Here is a 20,724-nt window from a genome sequence, read left to right as displayed (position 1 = left end):
TATTTTCTAAGAGATCGGTAGCCGGAGGAGAGCAGGTTTTATTGGAGGTGGTAGTGATGACGATGGTGATGGTGGCATTGGTGGTGGGGAGACAAGAACGGAAGGCATTTCTAGGGACGAAAGTCAGTGTCCAGGTGACAGGAGATGCTGGCTTTGGTTGCATGGTGGGTGTCAGGAGGGGTCAGAGTCAAGATAATTTTGCATGCAGAGCCAACTGCACCCACGGGTGGGTTGGGGGAAAGATGTGAGGGAATGAGAGAAATCAACAATGACTCCTGGCATTTAAAGGTATAGGAAAGAACCAGGGAAGACTAGTGTTTTTTTTTGGAGGGAGAGGAATGAGTTTTAAACATGTGAGGCCTGCCCGGCCGGGCGTGGCTCAGCGGTTGAGCGTCGACCTAGGATCCAGGCGATTGGGGTTCGATTCCTGGTCAGGGCACATGCCCGGGTTGTGGGCTCGATCAATGACTCTCTCATCATTGATGTTTCTATCTCTCTCCCTCTTCTTTCCTCTCTCTCTGAAATCAATAAAGATATATTTTAAAAAATAAATACATAAACATGTGAGGCCTGAATGTAATCCTAGAGTCCCTGAGAGGTGGAGCTGGAAATATAAATTTGGTAGCTATCAGCACACAGATGGACTTAAAGTGTTGGGTTAGATATCACCTAGAAGAGAACACAGATAGAGAAGCAAGCTCAGGATTGAGGTTTCAGGAATTCTAATATTCTGAGGTCTAGAGGAGAAGGTGAGCTCAGTCGAAGACACCAAGAAGGCATAGGCGGGGAGATAGGAGGAAAATATGAAATGCCAGGTATCTCGAAAGCCAGAGAAAGAAGGTGGTTAAGAAAAGGGAGGGATCAGCTGTGCCGAGCCCTGCTGAGCGGCACGAGTGAGATGAGGACGGGTCATTACACAGGACTCGGCCATGTGAAAGTCCTGGGTGATCCTGACGAGAGCGGCTCCAGTGGAGAGTCTGGCAAATGCCTGCGAGCCGGGTGAGTTGTGGAATCGCCGGCTTCTGTCTCTAGCTGTCTGGTATGCACGGCAATATGGATAGCCCTTCCGCTAAGACAGCTAAAATGCTTAAGCAAATATTTCAAAGTCGTTTAAAAAAGCAGCACTAAGGTGGCGTGAAATGAATGAATCTCCAGAGGCTTAGCACATAGTGAAGGCGAGAACTGAGCAAGATCCGTAGCTGGCTTTCGTGTGATAGTTTCTACGGAACCTCGGAGACCTTGAAGTCCTACTTCGATTGCGTTGGGGTATGTGGGGAGCGGGTGATTGAGCCTCGTACCCACACGAGGCGAGGAGGCTGCGTGTTGAGCTGCACCACGGCGAGGGGAAGGAGAGCAGGCGAGCGGCACAGGAGGGGACAGTGTGGAACTCGCCTGCCTTCATCCGGGCGCGGGCTGGAGCCGGGCAGGTTAAAGGACGAGTGGCCTGGGGCAGGGAGGGTCCCTGGCCGACCGGCAGGAACACACACAAATCCTTTCTGGAGGAGTTCGAGTAGAATTCAACCCTCAAAAGAGTTCCACAGATAATATTTCAAGGAACATTATTTTTACAAAGGAAGTCACCACGAGTGGGAGCCGGCAGAAGCAGCAAAATTAAACCCGTTACGATTTCGGATATTGGAATTTCTGTGCAGAATATCACACAACAGTTAATATATTTGAAAGACAAGCAGAATTCTTGTTTAAGTGCCTCCTGATTGCTCCCGACCCGCATAGCAGGAGAAAGTGCCTTCCTGCAGGGTCTCGGACATCAGTTCAGGACAGACTGGGACAAATCCCTTCTCCCTTTAAGCTGACATATCAGCGCAGACAGAAGGGGCTTCTTCAGGAATCGCCCTCCAGGCCCCGACTGGCTCTTCCAGCCCTGACCCGGCTTGAAGTTCAAGTATAAACTCAGCATTGCTCCGGAGTCAAGGACGCGGGATTCCCGCGGCTCTTCAAACACGCGCAGAACCTGGACAGTGCGCGGGCCTTTTTACCGAGTGACGGATTCTAAGAAGCGACAACGCTTGTTTAGGCGAATAACCTTTACGTGGTGGCGCTGCTTTGTGAAGAGAGGCAAAGCCACAGTGGCCGTGCTGTGGTAAGACCAACCGCGGGCGAGACCAGGGTAGAGAGCAGCGACGCTCCGGGGCCTTCATGTCCACCTTGCCTACGGCAGGGGGACACAGGGCATTTGTAAACCGGCAAACCAAAAGCCGTCTTTAGGATATCCTCTAATAAATGTATTATAAAACTTAAAAAAAAAACAGATAAATAAAAGAGAAGCCTTAAAACTTGAGCAGAAAATAAGAGGGTATAAGTATGAGCAAGTGAAGTTATAAAAGAGCCAAACAGAAGAGCCCCAAATGGAGAGCGTGATTGATGAACACGTAAAGCTTGCCGGGTGGCCAAACAGGGGATCGGACAAAGCTGAGAGCCAGTGGCTGGCGATAAAAGCGGAGGAGTGGTCCAGACGCAGCGCAGTAAGTCACTAAGCGGAAACGTATGAGAATTGCAGCGAAACAACCTCACGTCAGTCTGGGAGCCCCAGGGCTCAGAGAAGGGGCGCGAAGCAGTCCTTGAGGAGGGGGGGTCCTGGCTGAGCATTTTCTTGAATGGTTGAAAGACACCAGATGTAAAGGCCAATAAATTCCAGGTGGAAATAACAAAGAAATTCTCACAGAGCCACTTTAATTTGAAACTGTGGGACAAAAAGGGGACCAGAAAAAAAAAAAAATCTTAAAATTGGCTTCAGAGCAAAGACAGATTTCTACAGAGAAACAAAAACAGAAAAACACCAAAAAACAGACAGACAGAAAGCAACGGCAACCACCCCAAACCACCAGACGCTGGCTGGCTGCTCAACAGCCGCGGCGGAAGGCAGGGCGCAGTGGAATAACATTGTCAACACACTCACAATAAATATCACTTATCCTAGAAGTTTTTCTTCCACAGAGCCATTTTCTTCAGGAACATGGGCAGAAACATGCATCTTCAGACAAAGAGAGAAGGACAGAGTTGCACGCATAAGCCTCTCTAAAGGAACTTTCGCCCTGGCCGGGCGCTCCGTTGGTTGGAGGGTCCTCCCATGAACCTAAAAGCTGCTGGTTCGATTCCCGGTCAGGGCACATGCCCGGGCTGCGGGCTCCACCAAAGTCGGGGGCGTGCGGGAGGCAGCGATTGATGCTCTGCTCTCACATCGATGTGTCTCTTTCTCTCTCTCTCTAAAAATCAATACAAGTATATTTTTAAAAAGGAACTTATAATGGTATACCTCAGGTAGCAGGTCTGTAACGTAGAAAGATGTAACGAATAAAGATATCTGTAAATATGTGGGTAAATTTAAATAAACATTAAGTGTAGAAAAATAAAGGGTAATCTGTGGAGCTTAAATAAATAACAGAGAACTGAAATTCCCAGGAGTGAGGGACTATAATTTGATGGAGGAACAGCTGAGATCTAACTATTCTAAAGTCTTTGTATGGGTTGAAAGGAGAGCAACAATACTGGTAAATTTATTCCTTTTAAGGATGCTTATTAAGATAGATATGGTATCCATTAGAACAGCAGACCTAGATAGTACAATATCCAAATAACCAGAAGGGGAAAAAATGGAACAAGGGAAAGAAAAAACAAAACATTAAAAAGCCAAATTCAACCCAAAAGCAGGCGAGAAAGGATAGAAAAAAGGAAAAGAACAATGAATAGGAAATACATAATAAAATGGTAGAAATTAATCCAAATATGGCAGAATAGACGTTAATAAACAAAACCATTTCAAGATAAATGGTAAGGTGGATAAAACACTCAGTTCTATGCCAATTATAAAAATCTCTCCTAATATAAAGGCACAGAGAGATGGAAAGCCAAGGGATAAAATGAGAGACAGCAGGGAAATTGGTTTAGTTATATTAATATACGACAGAAGAGACTTTACTACAAGAAAGGCAGCTAGTGATCAAGAAGATCTTTCATGTGTTGCTAAAAGTTTCAATTTGCCAGGAAGATATAAAAAGTTGACCTCTGTGTGCTCACATAGCACAATCTTAAAATATATGCAAAAAATGACAGAATTACAAGGAGAAATTCACAATCTACCATCAAAGTGGAAGATTTTTAACACAGTTATCTTTGTAACTGATAAACTAAGCCGACAAGAAGGATACAGTGGATTTGAATAAAAACAATTAACAAGTTGGATGAAATAAGCATGCACAGGCCATTACGCCCGGCAGTTACAGAGCACACACTCTTTTCAGATGGGTGCCCAGAACACTTTAAACACTGACCATACTATAGTGGATGGAGGAAGCTTCCAGAAATTTCAGAAGCTTGTTATTACACATCCCTGTCTCTGACCACAGTACAGTGATTAGAAATTAGTACCTGAAATGGGGCTAGAAATGCCCCATGCTTAGAAAGTTAAAAACATATAAATACATTGTAATGGATATTTAAAATTTTAGAACTAAGTAATAATAAAAATATTGCATATGAAGATTTGTAACATATCAGTAAAGTTGTACTGAGAATGAAATTTATAACTTTAAGTGTTACATTAAAAAAAGAAAAAGAGAGCCCGGCTGGGCGTGGCTCAGTGGTTGAGCATCAACCTGTGATCTAGATCGGGGTTCGATTCCGGGTCAGGGCACATGCTCGGGTTGTGGGCTCGATCCCCAGTCGGGGGCATGCAGGAGGCGGCTGATCAGTGACTCTCTCATCACTGATGTTTTTCTGTCTCTCTCTCCCTCTCCCTTCCTCTCTCTGAAATCAATAAAGACATATTTAAAAAAAAAAAGAGCCTAACATGGATAAACAAAGCATCCACCTTAAGTCAGCTCAAAGATTAGAAAATAAATCCCAAAATAGAAAAAAATAATAAACATAAAAGAATAAATTATTGAAATAGAAATAAAATTATAATAAAGAGAATCAATATGGTCATAAAATCATTTTTTTTTTGGTAAACCTGCTGCAAGATTAATAAAGGAAAGAAACCAGAAAGCACAAACAAAATTGAGTAGAAACAAGAGGGACATAACCATAGATGCTGTATCGATTAAGTAGGTAAGAGAATATTATACATTTTATGACAATAACTTGAAGATTTACATGAAATGTACACATTTCTAGACAAACGTGACTTACTATATTCCTTGGTATCCCTTAATATCCATATACCCATTAGGAAAATTATGGGTAAAAATCTTGCCACAAAGAAAATACCAAGCCCAGATGGCTCAATAGGAGATTTAAACCAAACTTTCAAGGATCACCGAATCCCAGCCTTACACCCGCTCTTCCAGCGAATAAACAAGGATTCCTCCTAACTCACTTTATGAAGCTAGGAAACCACACAGCAGGATCAAAGACAGCATACGAAAGGGAAACTGAAGGGCAATCTCGATCGCTAACACAGACATGTCAACGCTAAACAAAATATTTGCGAACAAAATTAGCCAATGGATATATTGGGAAAAGATAAGACTTTGTGTTGGGCTTATCTCAGTAACGCTAGGTTGGTTTAATATTAGAAAGCAAATAATATATTCACCACTTTAACATTTTTAGGGGAAAATATAATTATCTTAATGAAATTAGAAAAAGTGCTTAATAAAATGTTGTATCTATTTGTGCGAAATCCTCTTAGCAAATTAATAATAGAAGGGAACTTCTTTAATCAGATAAAGGGAACCCACAAAAACTCACAGCAAATATTATACTCAGCAGCGAGACGTTGAAAGCATTGCTTTTAAGAGCAGGAATAAGGCAAGGGTACGTGTCATCAGCACTTTATGCAGCACTGGACTGGAAGGTCTAGCCAGTGTGGTCAGATAAGAAATAGAGATAAAATACATTTAAAAAAAGACTGCGAAGGAAGATGTAGAACTATCGTAAATGTATAGATGAAGACTAAGTATTCAGCAAACCCAAACAAGTACACAGATAAATTATTAGAATTAATAACTTAATTTAGCAAAGCTGTTTGATACAAAATCAATATACAAAAATCAATTCCATTTGCACAGAAAATATTTAAAAATATTATTTATACTAGGAACCAAACAATAAAATACCAAGGAATAAACCTTGCCAAAGGCATGAAAATATTTTAAAGGTAATGATTACAGAGTTGTATTGAAAGGCATTTAAAATGACCTAGATAAATGGAGAAAACATGCTCTTGAACAGAAACACTCAATACAATAAAAATGACAATTCTCCTCAAATTGATCTATAGTCACTGCAACTATAATAAAAATCCCCACAGATTTTTTTATTTTACCAACTGACTTTAAAATTTATGTAAAATGGCATGGGCTAAAAATTGTTGATTAATAAAAATGAAAAGGTGGGGCTGGTGCTGCCAGTTTCCAACATTTAATGCAGAGCTACAGAAACTAGAACTGTGTCTTGCTAATGTAGCAACAGGCAAGGGGCTACTCAACGTATAAGATAAAGTTAGAAAACTTCTAGGAGAAAATATAGGAGAGCATCCTTAGGGTCTCAGGGCAAGAAAGGATTTATTTAACAAGGCGAAAGAGAACAACATAAGGGCAAGGCAGACACACGTGGCTACACTGAAACGAAGAAGCGCTCATCAAGACACACCATGAATGCGGTGGAAAGGCCAGCCCCAGGAGGGGAGACTGTATTTGCAATCTACACAGTAGGTAAAGGGTTACATGGAGAATATGTAAGTAATTTCTAAACATCCCTCTCCCTCTCCCTCTCCCTCTCCCTCTCCCTCTCCCTCTCCCTCTCCCTCTCCCTCTCCCTCTCCCTCTCCCTCTCCCTCCCCCTCCCCCTCCCTCCCCTTCTCCCTCTCCCCCTCCCCCTCCCTCCCCTTCTCCCTCTCCCTCTCCCTCTCCCCCTCCCCCTCCCCCTCCCTCCCCTTCTCCCTCTCCCTCTCCCTCTCCCTCTCCCCCTCCCCCTCCCTCCCCTTCTCCCTCTCCCTCTCCCTCTCCCCCTCCCTCCCCCTCCCCCTCCCCCTCCCCCTCCCCCTCCCTCTCCCTCTCCCTCTCCTTCTCCCTCTCCCTCTCTGCACAGGCACTCAGGAAAAGGCCTCCGAGGATACAATGAGAAGGCAGCTGTCTGCAAGACATACAGATAGCTTCCACCAGGAATCATATTGGCTGACATATAGATCATAGACTTCCTAGCCTCCAAAATTATGAGAAATAAATTTCTGTTGCTGAGGCCACCCAGTGTGTATTTTTTTTATGGCAGCTACTAGAATTCTAGTCCCAATTCTAATGTGTAGGTGTGTGGAGGGGGTCAGCTTTCCCACACCACCAAGCAATTATCTAACACTAGCTATTGGTCCTATAATTCAGATCAGTTCTGGAACTATCTACCTGGAGATAGCATCAGATTCCACAGGTTAAGGGCTCAGCCCTACAAGGCTGCCCAGGCCCTTCAGATACCAATTGTAATTTCAGGTTGTCACTTGTACCTCTGACTGACCTGCTGTAGATCAGAGGTTTCAACAACCTCCTCCTTGGGTTCAATTAATTTGTTAGAGCTGCTCCCAGAACTCAGGGAACCTGTTTACTCACTAGATCACTGTTTTATTATAAAAGAGTATAACTCAGGAGCAGCCGGATGGAAGAGATGCATAGGGCAAGGTGTGGGGAAAGGGCGTGGAGCTCCATGCTCTCTTTGAGCCAACACTTTCCCGGAATCTCTACATGTTCGCCTGGAAACTCCCCAAACCATGTCCTCTTTGGGTTTCATGGAGGCTTTGCTACATAGGCATAATTGATCAGCTCTTTGGCCACTGGTGATCGATTTGACCTCCAGCCCCTTTCCCCTCCCCAGAGGTCACGGGGGTGAGACTGAGAGTTCCAGCCTCAAATCACGTGGTTTGTTCTCCTGGCAACCAAACCCCATCCTCTGGTGGGGTCCCAAAGTCACCTCATTTTTATAACAAAAGGTGCTTTTATCAGTCCTCTCACTTAGACCGTTGGAAGGATTTCAGGAGCTGTGAGCCAGACATGGAGACAAAGACCAAATATTTGTTGCTACAAATCATAACATCACAGCAGCCCGAGCTGACGAAGACAAATGATGAAGGGGGTCGGGCTTCTGACAGTAAATGAAGTACACGTAAGCCATAAGGCAAGGTGGGGTGGGCCCCGGCACCTGTCAGGGAAGGTGGAAATCACAAAATCGCACGGCACGTAGTGGCACTCAGTAACAAGTGCCTGTTGTTCTTACTGTGTCCATCTTATCTAATCCTCGAGGACACAGTAACTTGTCCTCCCAAAGCGCAGCTAAGTAGCTTATGAAGTCACCAGCTAATGGAACTGGAAGGCGCCTTAGAGAAATCCAGCCAACTATCAGCGATAAGGAAAGAGGGGTTCAAGGGCAAGAACTAAGGTCTCCTAACGGCTCTACCGTGTGTGTATCCCGTTAGACCAGCTGCTAGGTCCCGTGAAGGCTTACCTGGTGGAGACCCAGGCCGCTGCTGTCACCATGCCCTTACCAACCGCGTATCCTAACCGTCTGTCTGGGCCTTGCTGACCCCGGAGGAAATGCCCTCCCAGGGTTAGCCAGTTCCTAGAGGCTGTGAATGGCTTGCCTTTGACTGTGCTTTTCATGTGCAGACCAACCAGCCCAGAGTCTATGTCCCCACCCACCTCTTCTCACTGGCTCTCGGCCTCCATGCCAGTGTCCACCCGCCCTAATCACCCCAGGGCCAGGTACCAGGTGACTAAGGGCCTGTTGAAGTTATTCGAATTAGCCAATCCTAAATCTGCTTACCCTGCGTCAGCCATTCTTTCCCATGGAAGCCGCAGTGATGTTTCTCCCCTGCTCCCTCTGCCTCCCGAGTGCCCTGGTGCCTCCCTGTGTGGCCCTGCATGGTATGGTGACCCCCCCCCCCCCCCGCCATATTCTTGGCATCTAGGAGTCTAATAAATTATCTTTTTAATGGCAATGTCCTTATCTGCTGGCCTTGCCATACCTAAATGATGATAAAGTCTAAATTTTAAAAAACTCCCCCATGATCTTGGCTCACCAGTCCTGCTAACGGAGGGGATCACAGGGCAGCCGTCTCTCAAGCATGACTCTGTGCAGGGGCATAGCTGTCACCTCCTCGGCTCCCACCACTGCTTCCCTTGAATGTGGAAAACTGCCTTCTTCTTAAAGAACACTTACAGAGCCCTCTTTGAAACATCCCACACTGCTTTCCTCTGGTTTTCTAGTGGTGGACTATCACTGCGGCAAAGCGTCTGAGTTTGTTTGTAGACAGACACATCTTAACGTGGCCGTTTCCTTTCTAGATGGAGCAGCAGGCCAGCTGCAGCTTTAAGTAAGACCAGCACTAAACTTAGGGGAGGGACAGGTCAGCTGCCCTGCAGCATCAGCTGGCACCAAAGGCTGATGGCTGAATGCGGGACTGTGGCACCCCATAGGATGCTGTGGGAAAGGGGGGAGCTGAGACTCTGACTGTGGTGGTGGATCTGCGGGGACGAGGCTATGGTAAGTGACTGGGAGACTGCCACCCAACTTGCTTATTGATCTAGAGGCGCTGCTCCGGTGTAGAGAGCCTGGTGCTAGGCAGGGGGGTCTAAGTCCATGGCCGAACAGACAGAATTTCAGACCCAATCTGTCGCAAGCCTAGAGTGGCATTAGGAGTGTGGAGATTTAGGGAATTCCACATTCCACAGCTGGATGATCTGAACCAAGGAGTAAGTGGTAGAAATAAAACCTAAGAGGCCCATCAGAGCCCCGGTGCCTCTCAGGCTTGAAGAGGTTTCACAGTCAGGGCGGGGAAGGGAGGCTGGATCTGCTGTGATTGTACTAAACATTATCTACCGCTTCCTGAGTGCCTTTTGCACACTGGGCACCAAATGGAAAAAAAAAAAAAGAGGTCACGTCTGGTAGAACAAGGGAAAGGGCAGGACTAAAGATACCACCAAAAACCTCTAACTAGCTGTTTAAATTCACGCAACCAATGAGCCCATGGGGAAAACATGGAGACAACTGTGCACCTGGTGCTCCTGACAGCCTGGGATGGCGGAGGAGAGCTGCAGCAAGCATTACCTGTGAGTGACATGGTCAACGAGGTGCTGTTTGAACATGAGGCTCCACCTCTTAATTATATTCAGCAGAGACGCCTTGAAGGGCCGCACATCAATCTTCATCCAGCTGTCAAACACCCTGAAGGGCTCCAGCCTGCACACATCTTCGTAGAGCTGCTCATAGGAGTCGATCTGGGCTCTGAACTGATGGAGGAGGGGTGGGTTCTCTGGGATGCCATCCTCTGCATGGGCCTCGATCTCCTCGGGGGTGAGGACGTGCCCATACAGCAGGAACTGATCCAGAATCTCCCTGCGGTCCTCCACGTAGAGGTAGGAATACGGGCTGAAGGTGTCTCGATAGCTGCAGCAGCGGGTCATGATGCTCTGCACCCTCTCCATGAGCTCGCTCCGCATCCTTACCAAGTCGGCCATGCCTTCCATGTCACCCTGGGGGAGGAAGGCCACAGGGGTGGGTTACACCGGCGCTCTGCAGGAGGCCCCAGACTCTGGGGAGGCAGGACGGGTGCAGATCCAGTACCTGGTAGTGGGGAGAGCTGTGTTGTGGGGAAAGCCGCGGCACCAAAGATGATATTCTAAAAATGCTGGTGATAAGACCCTCAACAATGTCATAGAAGCCACCCTGCACTCCGGCCTCCAGAGACGGATAGAAAACTAATTCTGGGACTGCTAAGCACAGCTGTGCTTCAAATATCGGGTTGAGTCCTGCCTTGCATTCTGAAAAACAAGAGAGAAATACCGTTTTAAAATCAGAACACTTCTTTCCTTAGATGAGCTGCTCAGGTCTAGAAAATGGAAATACAACGTTTGCTAACACCCGGAAAGGTGAGGTGACAGCCTTGCCGTGTTTACCAACGAGGGAACCACTGACATTTTGAACAGGCCTCTTCCTGTGCAGGGCTGCCTGGCATTGCGGACATTTGCTCTCCTTGTCTTCGGGGAGCACCTCCTGATGATTGAGCACCTCAAGCCAGCCCCTCCTCATTCCCAGATGCCTCCAGGGGCAGAAGAGCCTCTGGCTGAGAAGCGGTTGCTTTTGCTAAGCCAACTGGAAGCAGCTGATTGCTTCCTGGGCACAAACCAGACAATCCCATTGGCAGCCATTAGAGGAATGGGGTACGCTTGTCCCTGGTTGCACAGGCATGAAAAACAGAAGGACATTATGCCCTAGCTGGTCTGGCTCAGCAGTTAGAGTGTTTGCCTGTGGACTGAAGGGTCCCAGGTTTGATTCCTGTCTCTCTCCCGTCCACTCTCTCTGAAAAACAGTGGAAAAAATATGCTCGCTCAGGTGATGTCACAATTCTGCCTGCTCTGCTTTTTGTCCATAAAAACAGAACTTATTTTAATTCTCTAGTCCTATACTGATAAAAAGATTTTAAACAGTATAAATAATTCAAAAATCCCTGATTACTTGCTAGACAACTTGCCTTGCTCAACTTAAATAAAAATATAACATAGAGTAAGATGTTCCAAGTGCAAGATAAATGCTTAAACTTTGATCAATAACCACTTCTTTTCATATATCTTTTTGACTGTAGAAATATTTAGGAGACTGTTATGTGTTGGTACCGTGGGAGGCAGAGACTACTCACTGAAATTTATTATCCCCTCCTTCCCCAGAAAGAGAGTTGTAACTGTGCCAGTGTCATTTCCCAGCTTGCAGTTAGTGTGGGCAGGAGAGTCCCTCTCCAGTGGAATGTGGGAAGAAAGACTAGTGTGGCTTCTAGGCCAGGCCTTTGAGACAGCAGGCGAGCCTTCTCTGCTCCTCCCACAGGCTGAGCCTGGGTGTGGCAGTGACCTGCTAACCCACAGAAGTGAAGACCAAGCTCTCATGGGTGGTGGAACCACGGGGCAGAAGGAACTTGCCCACTACCCTGCAGTGCTCACCTTGCACTAGTAACTTGGGGAATAAACTTATTTGTCCTTTAGGCAGCATTACTGCTGGAGTTTTGTTACCACAGCTTAGCCACTCTCCCTAACTAAAAACCTGTGGGATCCCCAAAGACATGTACAACTAAGGTCTTGCCCTCAAAACTTCAAGAATGATAAATTTGCATTATTGCACTTAGGAGTGTCCAATAAAATGCACACTTAACTTAAGGGAATGCGAGTTGACCAATATCACGGTAACTGTGCTACTATCATAGAAAAGATTTTTAAAAAGTCTTTAAGATTATGCTTTGCGTATGTACTCATGATGCATCTGCATTCCTACATGCATTAGATGCCTATAATTGAGTAGACCAGGCTGCATATAGTTTAAAGGATTTAAAAAAATGTTCAAGAGTATTTTGACTATGGGGAGTTTCTGCCCCATATGCTGTCATGAGAACCTAATCCCTCTACTAGATGCAAGGCCAACATAATTGCCATACAAGCCATATGGTCTTGTTGATTCCATAACCTTGGGAGTTAAGAAGGGGAAGGTCATTACTGGAGAGAGTGGGTGGAGTTGAACCGAGGCAGGGTTTAGATTCTGTGCAGTGACTGGGAGGCCAGACCAAGGCATGGAGATGGTCTTAGCATGAGAAGGTAGAAGTGGACCAGAGAAATAAAGTTGTGCAGCTGGGCTGCTGTGAGGAGCACAGTGATTTTCTTTAGTGGCTGCTCTCTTTAGCTCCTTCACCTTCATCAAAGTCTTTTAAGTTTTATCTGTAGTTCCTCAGCTCAGACAGCTGCTAAATCTAGCTCCTGTCCATGTTACATTGTGAAGAAAATATGCAGCCCTTCCCCCATTTCCACAGGGAAAAGATAGCCAACTTCGGCAATCTTGGAAAACACTACCATCTCCTCTCTCCATCCTCTGACAGGTCAGACAGGTCAGCTGGAGTCACTGCATTTAGGGACTAGCCCTTGAGTGGTATCTGCACTCAAGTGTGGCGAGGCATCTCCGAGATCTTCAAGGAGGGATGAGAGAGCAGAAATTCCAAACCTTCAGCATCGAGGAGGTTTGGACCCACCAAGGTGAGCACTGTCAGCCCTGGTCCCTGGGAATTGGCTCTCCAGCCTCACTGTCTATGCTCGATGCCCCACTGGTTACTTGCCCCAGGCTCTAGAAGGTGGTCTCCCACCTGGCTAACTATGCTGAAGCCCTGCTTCCTGCTGCTCTGTTTCACTGGTTTGAAGCAGCCCTGCACCCTGCGAGCAAACACCTTGCCCTTCACCTCAATCTCTCCACCAACAAAGACCAGGGTGGTTTGCCCAGCTGAGCCACACCCAGCTCTGGGCCTTAGGCCTCTAGTCTCAGTCGAGGGGTCTGTGTGTCCTTCTATATGGGCAGGATATCTGGACACTGACCTTGGCCTGCCTATTTTAACTTTGCATTTGATTTCTTTCCTTGGGTTGGATTTCATATCTTAAAGTCTTAGCTCACCTTCATCTCTGGCTTCAAAATATTCACCTCTGCCTTTCCATTTTGACAAATTCTTCAGTATGACCCTTGCTAAGTTTCTCAACAGCTACCAGAGGTAAAAGGCTTAATTCAACTTTACTCCTGACCTCTTCTGCCCTTTCCATCCCACCACTCACTAGCCAAGGTCAGCTCTTACTATAATGTATCTGATTCTGTGCACTTGAACCCCGGGCATCTACCATAGATTTCAAGCCCTTAGCTATCTTTTAACAGCTTCAAAGGATGCCCATTACCTGAGCATTCCCTTTCCTTCCGAGCGTTCCCTCATCCACGGCTTTTTGTCTGATTCCTTCTCACCGAGAAAAACTTCTTCTTCCACTTAACCCGGCGGCTACAACCTCCCTGAGTTCTCAAAAAGCTACAGAGACAGAGTATACTAAGCTTGGAGGCACAGGATGTCCGCCCCACTGCCGAGAGTCAAGGCCAGCTAACCGCCTCTGCTAACCGTGCTTCCCAGTGTCCCAACTCAGTCTCTCCTCTTTGCTGCAGCTCCATTTGGATCGAATTAGCTTGCATGTTTTTGCTTTTGAATTTCACTAGCTTAGAGCCTGGTTTACCATCTGAATTTTGGAAAGATCAAAGTCTCTTCTTTTTGAACAATTTTATTGAGTGTAATTCACAGAATGTCCACAATCTTTTTGGGGAAAATCACAAAGCACTCAACTGCACTTCACTGTAACTCAACAGATGCTATTACTGTTATCATTCCAGTAACAACCCACGCCCATAAGCCAGGAAATACCAGTGTTTTCCAGGAGGTACTTGAGGGAACACTCAATGGCCAGAAAGAATCCATCCAGCAACATGTCATCAATGTAGTTAACGTAAGTCTTCCAGGCATTGGAGGTTGGGTCTGCTGAAAAAAGACCCAGGTTTTCCTAAAAAATAAAGAAGTGATATGAACCATGTTTAATAATATGGAAGGTCTGATAGTCATTAATGAGAATGTCAGTAATACATGGAAAAAAAAATCCTGGGAAGAATTGCTTCTACATGCGTATCAAATTCATTCTGTCTGATGGGAATCACCACTGACTGAAGGAACAGAAGTGAGGACAGTGTCTCATCCTGTCTCGGGGGAGCAGGACTGGGTCGGGCCACCTGCTCAGCAGGAGAGCTGATGGGTGCGGGGTACGCTCCATCAGTGCTGGCTGACGCGCCGTGAAGAAAGCTGCGTCAGAGCAGACGTCAGGGTATCTGAAGGAAGGAACTCAGGGTAGGTGTTATGATCCAAGGCTATAAGAAATGTGGGTTAAAACAAGTAAAGCATTTCCTGGATAATCCTTAGAAATGAGCTGGAGTCTTTTGCTGTTGGCACTTAATGTGAATAAAAAATCTTCATCATATGAATGATTTAGAAAATATTTACACACAAACAAATACACCTGTCCTCCCTCTGCGTGTGTGTCTCCTGCTGGTATGGCAAGCGCTCTTCATCATTTTCATTATTAAGCCTTTTTACAGCAACTTTCCATTTATCTTATATCTTCAATGAAAGTTGTAACGACTTTGCAGAAGTAAATTTTTTAGCTGACTCACACTACTTTACATTTTCATGTAGTGAATTCCCCTGAATTAAAGAAAAAAACTCATGATCCTGTCTTTGAGTAATGAAACTCTAAAATTTCTAAAATACATCACTTAACTTTCCCTTCCTAAGCATATTTAAGATTTTCTTAATGACGAAGGTCATCGTCACACAAATCACAACACAGTGACAATACAGTGTTGCTCTCAGGTATTATTAAGATGTGTACATTTGCTTCTATATTTTAAAACTTTTACTTTTTACAACTGCTTTGTATAGCTGTCCTATCTTCTTCCAAAATCATGCTATCAATGCGGCTATCTGTATTTTTAACCTCTCTACCTCAAATCTACTAAGGTCTAGGAGCACGCATGTTGGCATTTTCTGTGAACTAAAAAGAAATAGCTCAGGGTCCTGATCCTCGTCAAACAGAGGGATGAGATTAGGCTTGCCCGGCTGCTGTTTCGACAAACAGCCGTCGAAACGGATACAATATAAGAAATGATTGTTTGGGGCAACTGGATAATGGACAGTACAGGGATGTGATCCTTGAGAAAGGGGAAACACTCAAGGCGAGCTTGAAGTCCCCCTGGCTTTCTTCCTAGGGGCACTCTCCAAGCCGTGGCATAGGAAAGTGGATCTCAGTTACAGAATCCTTCCTGCGGGGAAGAGGCGACAGGAACCGGGCTCGGGGCTGCTGACATGGCTGAGTCCTCTTGAGTCTTTGAATATTAAGCTGTACATATTTAGGGCAAGACTGCAAGGTCTGGCAGAGAACAGTTACTGATTCTAAGCTAAACAGAGACTGTATAGGCCATAAGCACTGGAAGATGCTTGTATTCTGTCATAAATAATGAAAAGACCCTGCAGGTAACCAGGGACTCAGGGGAGACCCCAGACCCTATGCTTTACGATTAGAGCTGCTGTCCTAGACCCTCTCTAACAAACCTTAAAATTGAGCTTCAGCAGCACCGAGCTGACCCACCAGTAGTTCACTGCCTGACAAAAGGAAAGCACAAGCACTTTAAGGGAAATAACACCCAGATTGTAAAGTGGCACCCAACAGGACTAGGCATGCAAAGAAGCAGGAAAACGTGATCTTTACCCAAGAGAGAAATTAATGAGAGAAAACTCAGAAAATAGCTGCTATACCAATCTGGGAATGCCTATTTCATAGACCTATTTTATGTGAAAAAAAACAAACCTCTGTTACATTAAAAAAAAAAAAAAAAGGCAAAAAATAAAAGATGTTTGAATTAGTAGACAATAATGTCATAATTTGATTAAAAATTCCCCAAATTTGGTAAAAAGCAGATTAAAGAAACTCACAATCTCTAACTAAGAAAGATGAATATATATATACATATATATATATGTGTGTGTGTGTGTAGGCAGGCATATCATAGTTAAGTGAGAAAAAAATACAAAAATGTAAAAGGACTCTTAAAAATACCCAAGAGAGAGACGAAACAAGATGGCGGTGCAGATAACCGCGTACCCGCCGCCCGCAACCACATCAAAATTGCAACTAAAACACAGAACCACCGTCACTCAGAGCCTCCTGAGATCCAGCTGAACAGAAGCCCCACAACCAGGGAGCTGAAGCAGCACCGAGACCCAGAGGAGAGGCGGAGACGCGGGAAGGTCAGGGCTGGATCGCGGAGACGCGGCCGCAGGCCCACACCCGGAGCCGAGGGTTAAACCCGGGAGGGAGTCTCGGGGGCAAATGTTTCCCGGAGGAGGGAGGGGTCCCAGCCCCACAGCAGGCCCCCAGCCCAGGGCTCCAGAGCTGGAAAGAGACGTCCCCACAACTCCGGGTGTGAAACCAGCGGGGACTGTCCCTGAGGGTCGCGGACGCTGCGGGAGCCCCAGCAGCTCCTCTAAAGGGCCCGGCACGGACTCACCCGGACGCTCCCTCTGAGCCCAGCACCGGGCAGCAGCCGGAAAGGACCCGGGACACTCGGGGGGAACTAACCTGCCTGAAGTCGGGCGAGAGGTGGGGGGGCGGCTTCCTCCCGGGCAGAAGGGCTGGCGGAGGCCATGGCTCCTGTGGAGAGTCCTCCCTGCACAGAGCCGGCAGGCAGGCGCCATGTTTGAATCGCCAGCACCTGACTCTCACCTTTGGCCCCGCCCTGTGATTCCCGGAGGCCCCGCCCTCCCCACCTGCAGGCTCATCCGGGCCATTTCCAGGGGCTTTTCTGTGCACGTGGCCTCTCGAGCCTCATGCTTAGGACTTTCCTAAAATCTCTCAAACAAGCAGCAGCGGGCCCCATACGGCTTGATAAGTGGCCCCAGGCCTGGCACTAGTGGCAGCTGCATTGGCTCATAGCTGGGCCTCTCCTGGACGCCTCCAAGCCCAGCACAAGGAGCAGCCAACTACGGTTTGCTGTGTAGCTCATGCTGGGTGGCCCTGGGCAAGGCACAGGCAGAGGCTGACTTTGCACCTCCCGGGAGGCCCCAGAGACAGTGCACCTGGTGGTCAGACTCGACCACACTGGATTACAATCCTACCACATCCACGAGTGACACACTCAAGGGGTGCACTTGGTGAACCAAAGCTCCACTGAAGTAAACCCTGCTCCATAGGGGTGTTTCCAGCACAGCAGCTCTCTGGCTGTAGTTGCAGCTGGTCCTCACAGCTGATTGGCCTGGGGGTCAGTTCCTCCCAGTGATGCCAACAGCAACCAAGGCTCAACTACAACATGACAGTGCCCACAGCCCACACAGGGAGCACCTAGAAGGCCCAGCTCAGGTGACTGGGGAGGCTGGGCCACTGGACCCTACAGGACACCTACTACACAAAGCCACTCTACAAATTCCAGGAGACACAGCAGCTCTACCTAATACATAGAAACAAACACCTGGAAGCAGCCAAAATGCAGAGGCAAAGAAACATGTCACAAAGGAAAGAACAGAAGAAATCTCTAGAAGAGGAACTAAATGAAATAGATCCAAGCAAGCTAACAGATACAGAGTTCAGAATTTTGTTTATAAGGATGCTCATGGATATTAGTAAGAGTATGACAAAAATAATTGAGAAAATTGATGACATAATAAAGTATCATTTTGAAATGAAGGCTACACAAACTGAAATGAAGAATAATTTACAGGGAATCAACAGTAGAGTAGGAGACGCTGACAATCAAATCAGCAATTTGGAATATGAAGAAACAAAAAACACCCAACCAGAAGAGCAAAAAGAAAAAAGAATCCAGAAATATGAAGATAGCATAAGGAGCCTCTGGGACAACGTCAAGAGGCCCAATATTCGTAATATTGGGGTGCCAGAAGGGGGGAAAAAGAGCAAGAAATTGAAAACCTATTTGAAAAAGTAATTACAGAAAACATCCCCTACCTGGGGAAAGAAATAGACTTACAAGTCCAGGAAGCACAGAGGGTCCCAAACAAGAGGAACCCACAGAGGCCCACAGCAAGACACATCATAATTAAAATGCCAAAGGTTAAAGACAAAGAGAGAATCTTAAAGCAGCAAGAGAAAAGCAGTTACCTACCAGGGAGCACCCATACGACTGTCAGCTGATTTCTCAACAGAAACCTTGCAGGCCAGAAGGGAGTGGCAAGAAATAGTCAAAGTGATGAAAAGCATGGAACTACAACCAAGATTGCTCTACCCAGAATCTATCATTTAGAATTGAAGGTCAGATAAAGAGCTTCTCAGATAAGAAAAAGCTAAAGGAGTTCATCACCACCAGACCAGCACTACAGGAAATGCTGAAGGGTCTTCTTACAGAAGAAGCTAATGAACAAAAGAATCTGATGAACTAAATAGATCCAGACACACTGACACATGCAACAGATGATCATATTTCAGAGGGAAGAGGGAAGGGGGGTGGAGGGTGGGAAGAGATTAACCAAAGAAGTTATATGCATATATGCATAACCCATGGACACAGACAATAACGGGTGAAGGCCTGGGTAGGGGTGGGAGCGAAGTGGAGGGGGTCATTGGGGGAAAAATGGATCACCTGTAATACTTTCAACAATAAAGATAAATTAATAAAAATACCCAAGAGAAACAATGCATTGCATACAGAGGAACCAAAATACAACTCATGGCCGGCTTCTGATCAGAAACACTGGAGGTCAGAAGACGACCAAATGACTTCTGAAAGAAAAACACAACTGTCTATTCAGAATTCTATATCCAGTGAAACTATTCTTCAAAAACAAAGATAACATAAGAAACTTTTTAGATAAGCAAAAACTGAGGAATGTGTCATTAGCAGACCTGAACTGTAAGACGGTAACTCAATTCTACAAAGAAGAAAAACAAGTGTGGAAATAGTTTGTGAGTAAATATAAAAACTAGAAATATTCTTTCTTGAGTTTTTAAAGTAAAAGCTTATTATAATACTCTATTGTGGGGTTTATGTTACACACACACACTCACACTCACATCCCAACAGTGTTGATTAAAAGGTTGGAGGGGGGTTAAACCATACTGTTGCTAGGTTCCTATATTTCATGGGAAAACCCTAAGCTCTAAGTTAACTGTGATTAGTTCAAGAGACATACTGAAACCTGGAACAGCCACCACAAATGTAATGCAGCAAGGTAAGTCTGAAATTGCAATTGAGAAATTAAAATAGAATACTAAAAAATACACAACTAATAGCAAGAAGGCAGGTAAGAAGTAGCAGAGAAACAAAAAGGGCTGAAACAAATAGGGAACACAGAGCAACATGGTAGAGCTAAGTCATCCACACCACTCATTACATTAAATGTAAGAGTTTAAAGACTCCATTTATAGGCCCAGTTATGAGACTCAGAAGTAAGTCTCTACTACATGCTGCCTATGAGAGAAGAAATCTGAACCCAAAGAAACACATAGGTTGAATGTAAGAGGGTAGACAAAGATGGACAAAGTGAAAAGTAGAAATAGAGAACCTGGAAGGAATGACTATAGTATTACCAGAAAGAAAGAAAGGAAAGAAACCACACTTCAAGGCAAGGGAGTATTATTAGAAATAAAAAGGTAATTTCACAGTGATAATAAAATGATGAATTCATCAGGAAGTTATAATAATCATAAATGTGTTTATAACTACTAACAGAGTTCCAAACACTTCATAAAAAATTTGACAGAACTGATTAAACAGACAAATCCAAAATCAGAGGTGGAGATTTAACACGCTACCTGCAATAATTAGCAGAACAAATAAAAAAATCAGAAAGCATAAAAAAGATATGAACAATACTGGCAACCACTTTGAACTAATTGATATTTATGGAACGCTATACCCGATAATGAAAGAATAAACATATTGTCAAGTGCACAAGGAACATTTCATAAGATAAACAATATTCTAGGTCACAGAACAAGTCGCAGTGAATTCCAGCTGAAGAAATCTTTAGAGTATTTTCTCCTAGCCACAATGGGTTTAAATTAGATATCAAATTTCATTAATACATCCAGAGCAGCCCCAAATATGTGGAAATCAAACAATACACTTCTAAATGATCACCGAGTTAAAGAAATCCCAAGAGAAAAAATGTAAAACGGAATGAAAATGAAAATGAAGCACATCAAATTTATAGAATGCAAGTAAAGCGCTGCTCAGAGGGAAATTTATGTCGTCAGATGCTTGCATTAGAAAGGAAGAAAGCCTTAAAATAATACCCTAAGATTTACCCTTATAGGCTAGGGAAAAAAGATCAGTGAATTAACTCCAAATGAACTAGAAAGAAACAATAGAGAACAGCTATCAATGCGCTAG

General features: G+C 45.2%; 1 protein-coding gene across 1 annotated transcript in view; it reads right to left on the bottom strand.

Annotated features, from left to right (window-relative positions):
* Window positions 1-20,724, bottom strand: part of DNAH9 (dynein axonemal heavy chain 9) — a gene marked incomplete at its 5' end in the record, with an annotated part of 294,508 nt that overhangs the window by 231,068 nt on the left and 42,716 nt on the right. The window contains 3 exon segments of the mRNA XM_081115813.1: window positions 10,051-10,475; window positions 10,567-10,763; window positions 14,201-14,336. Of these exon segments, the coding sequence (XP_080971939.1) occupies window positions 10,051-10,475; window positions 10,567-10,763; window positions 14,201-14,336 (758 nt within the window).

Source organism: Miniopterus schreibersii, assembly GCF_964146895.1.
Source record: "Miniopterus schreibersii genome assembly, chromosome: 16".
Taxonomy (NCBI): domain Eukaryota; kingdom Metazoa; phylum Chordata; class Mammalia; order Chiroptera; family Miniopteridae; genus Miniopterus; species Miniopterus schreibersii.
The sequence above is the reverse complement of the archived record's forward strand: the minus strand, read 5'-3'. Positions and strand labels throughout refer to the sequence as shown.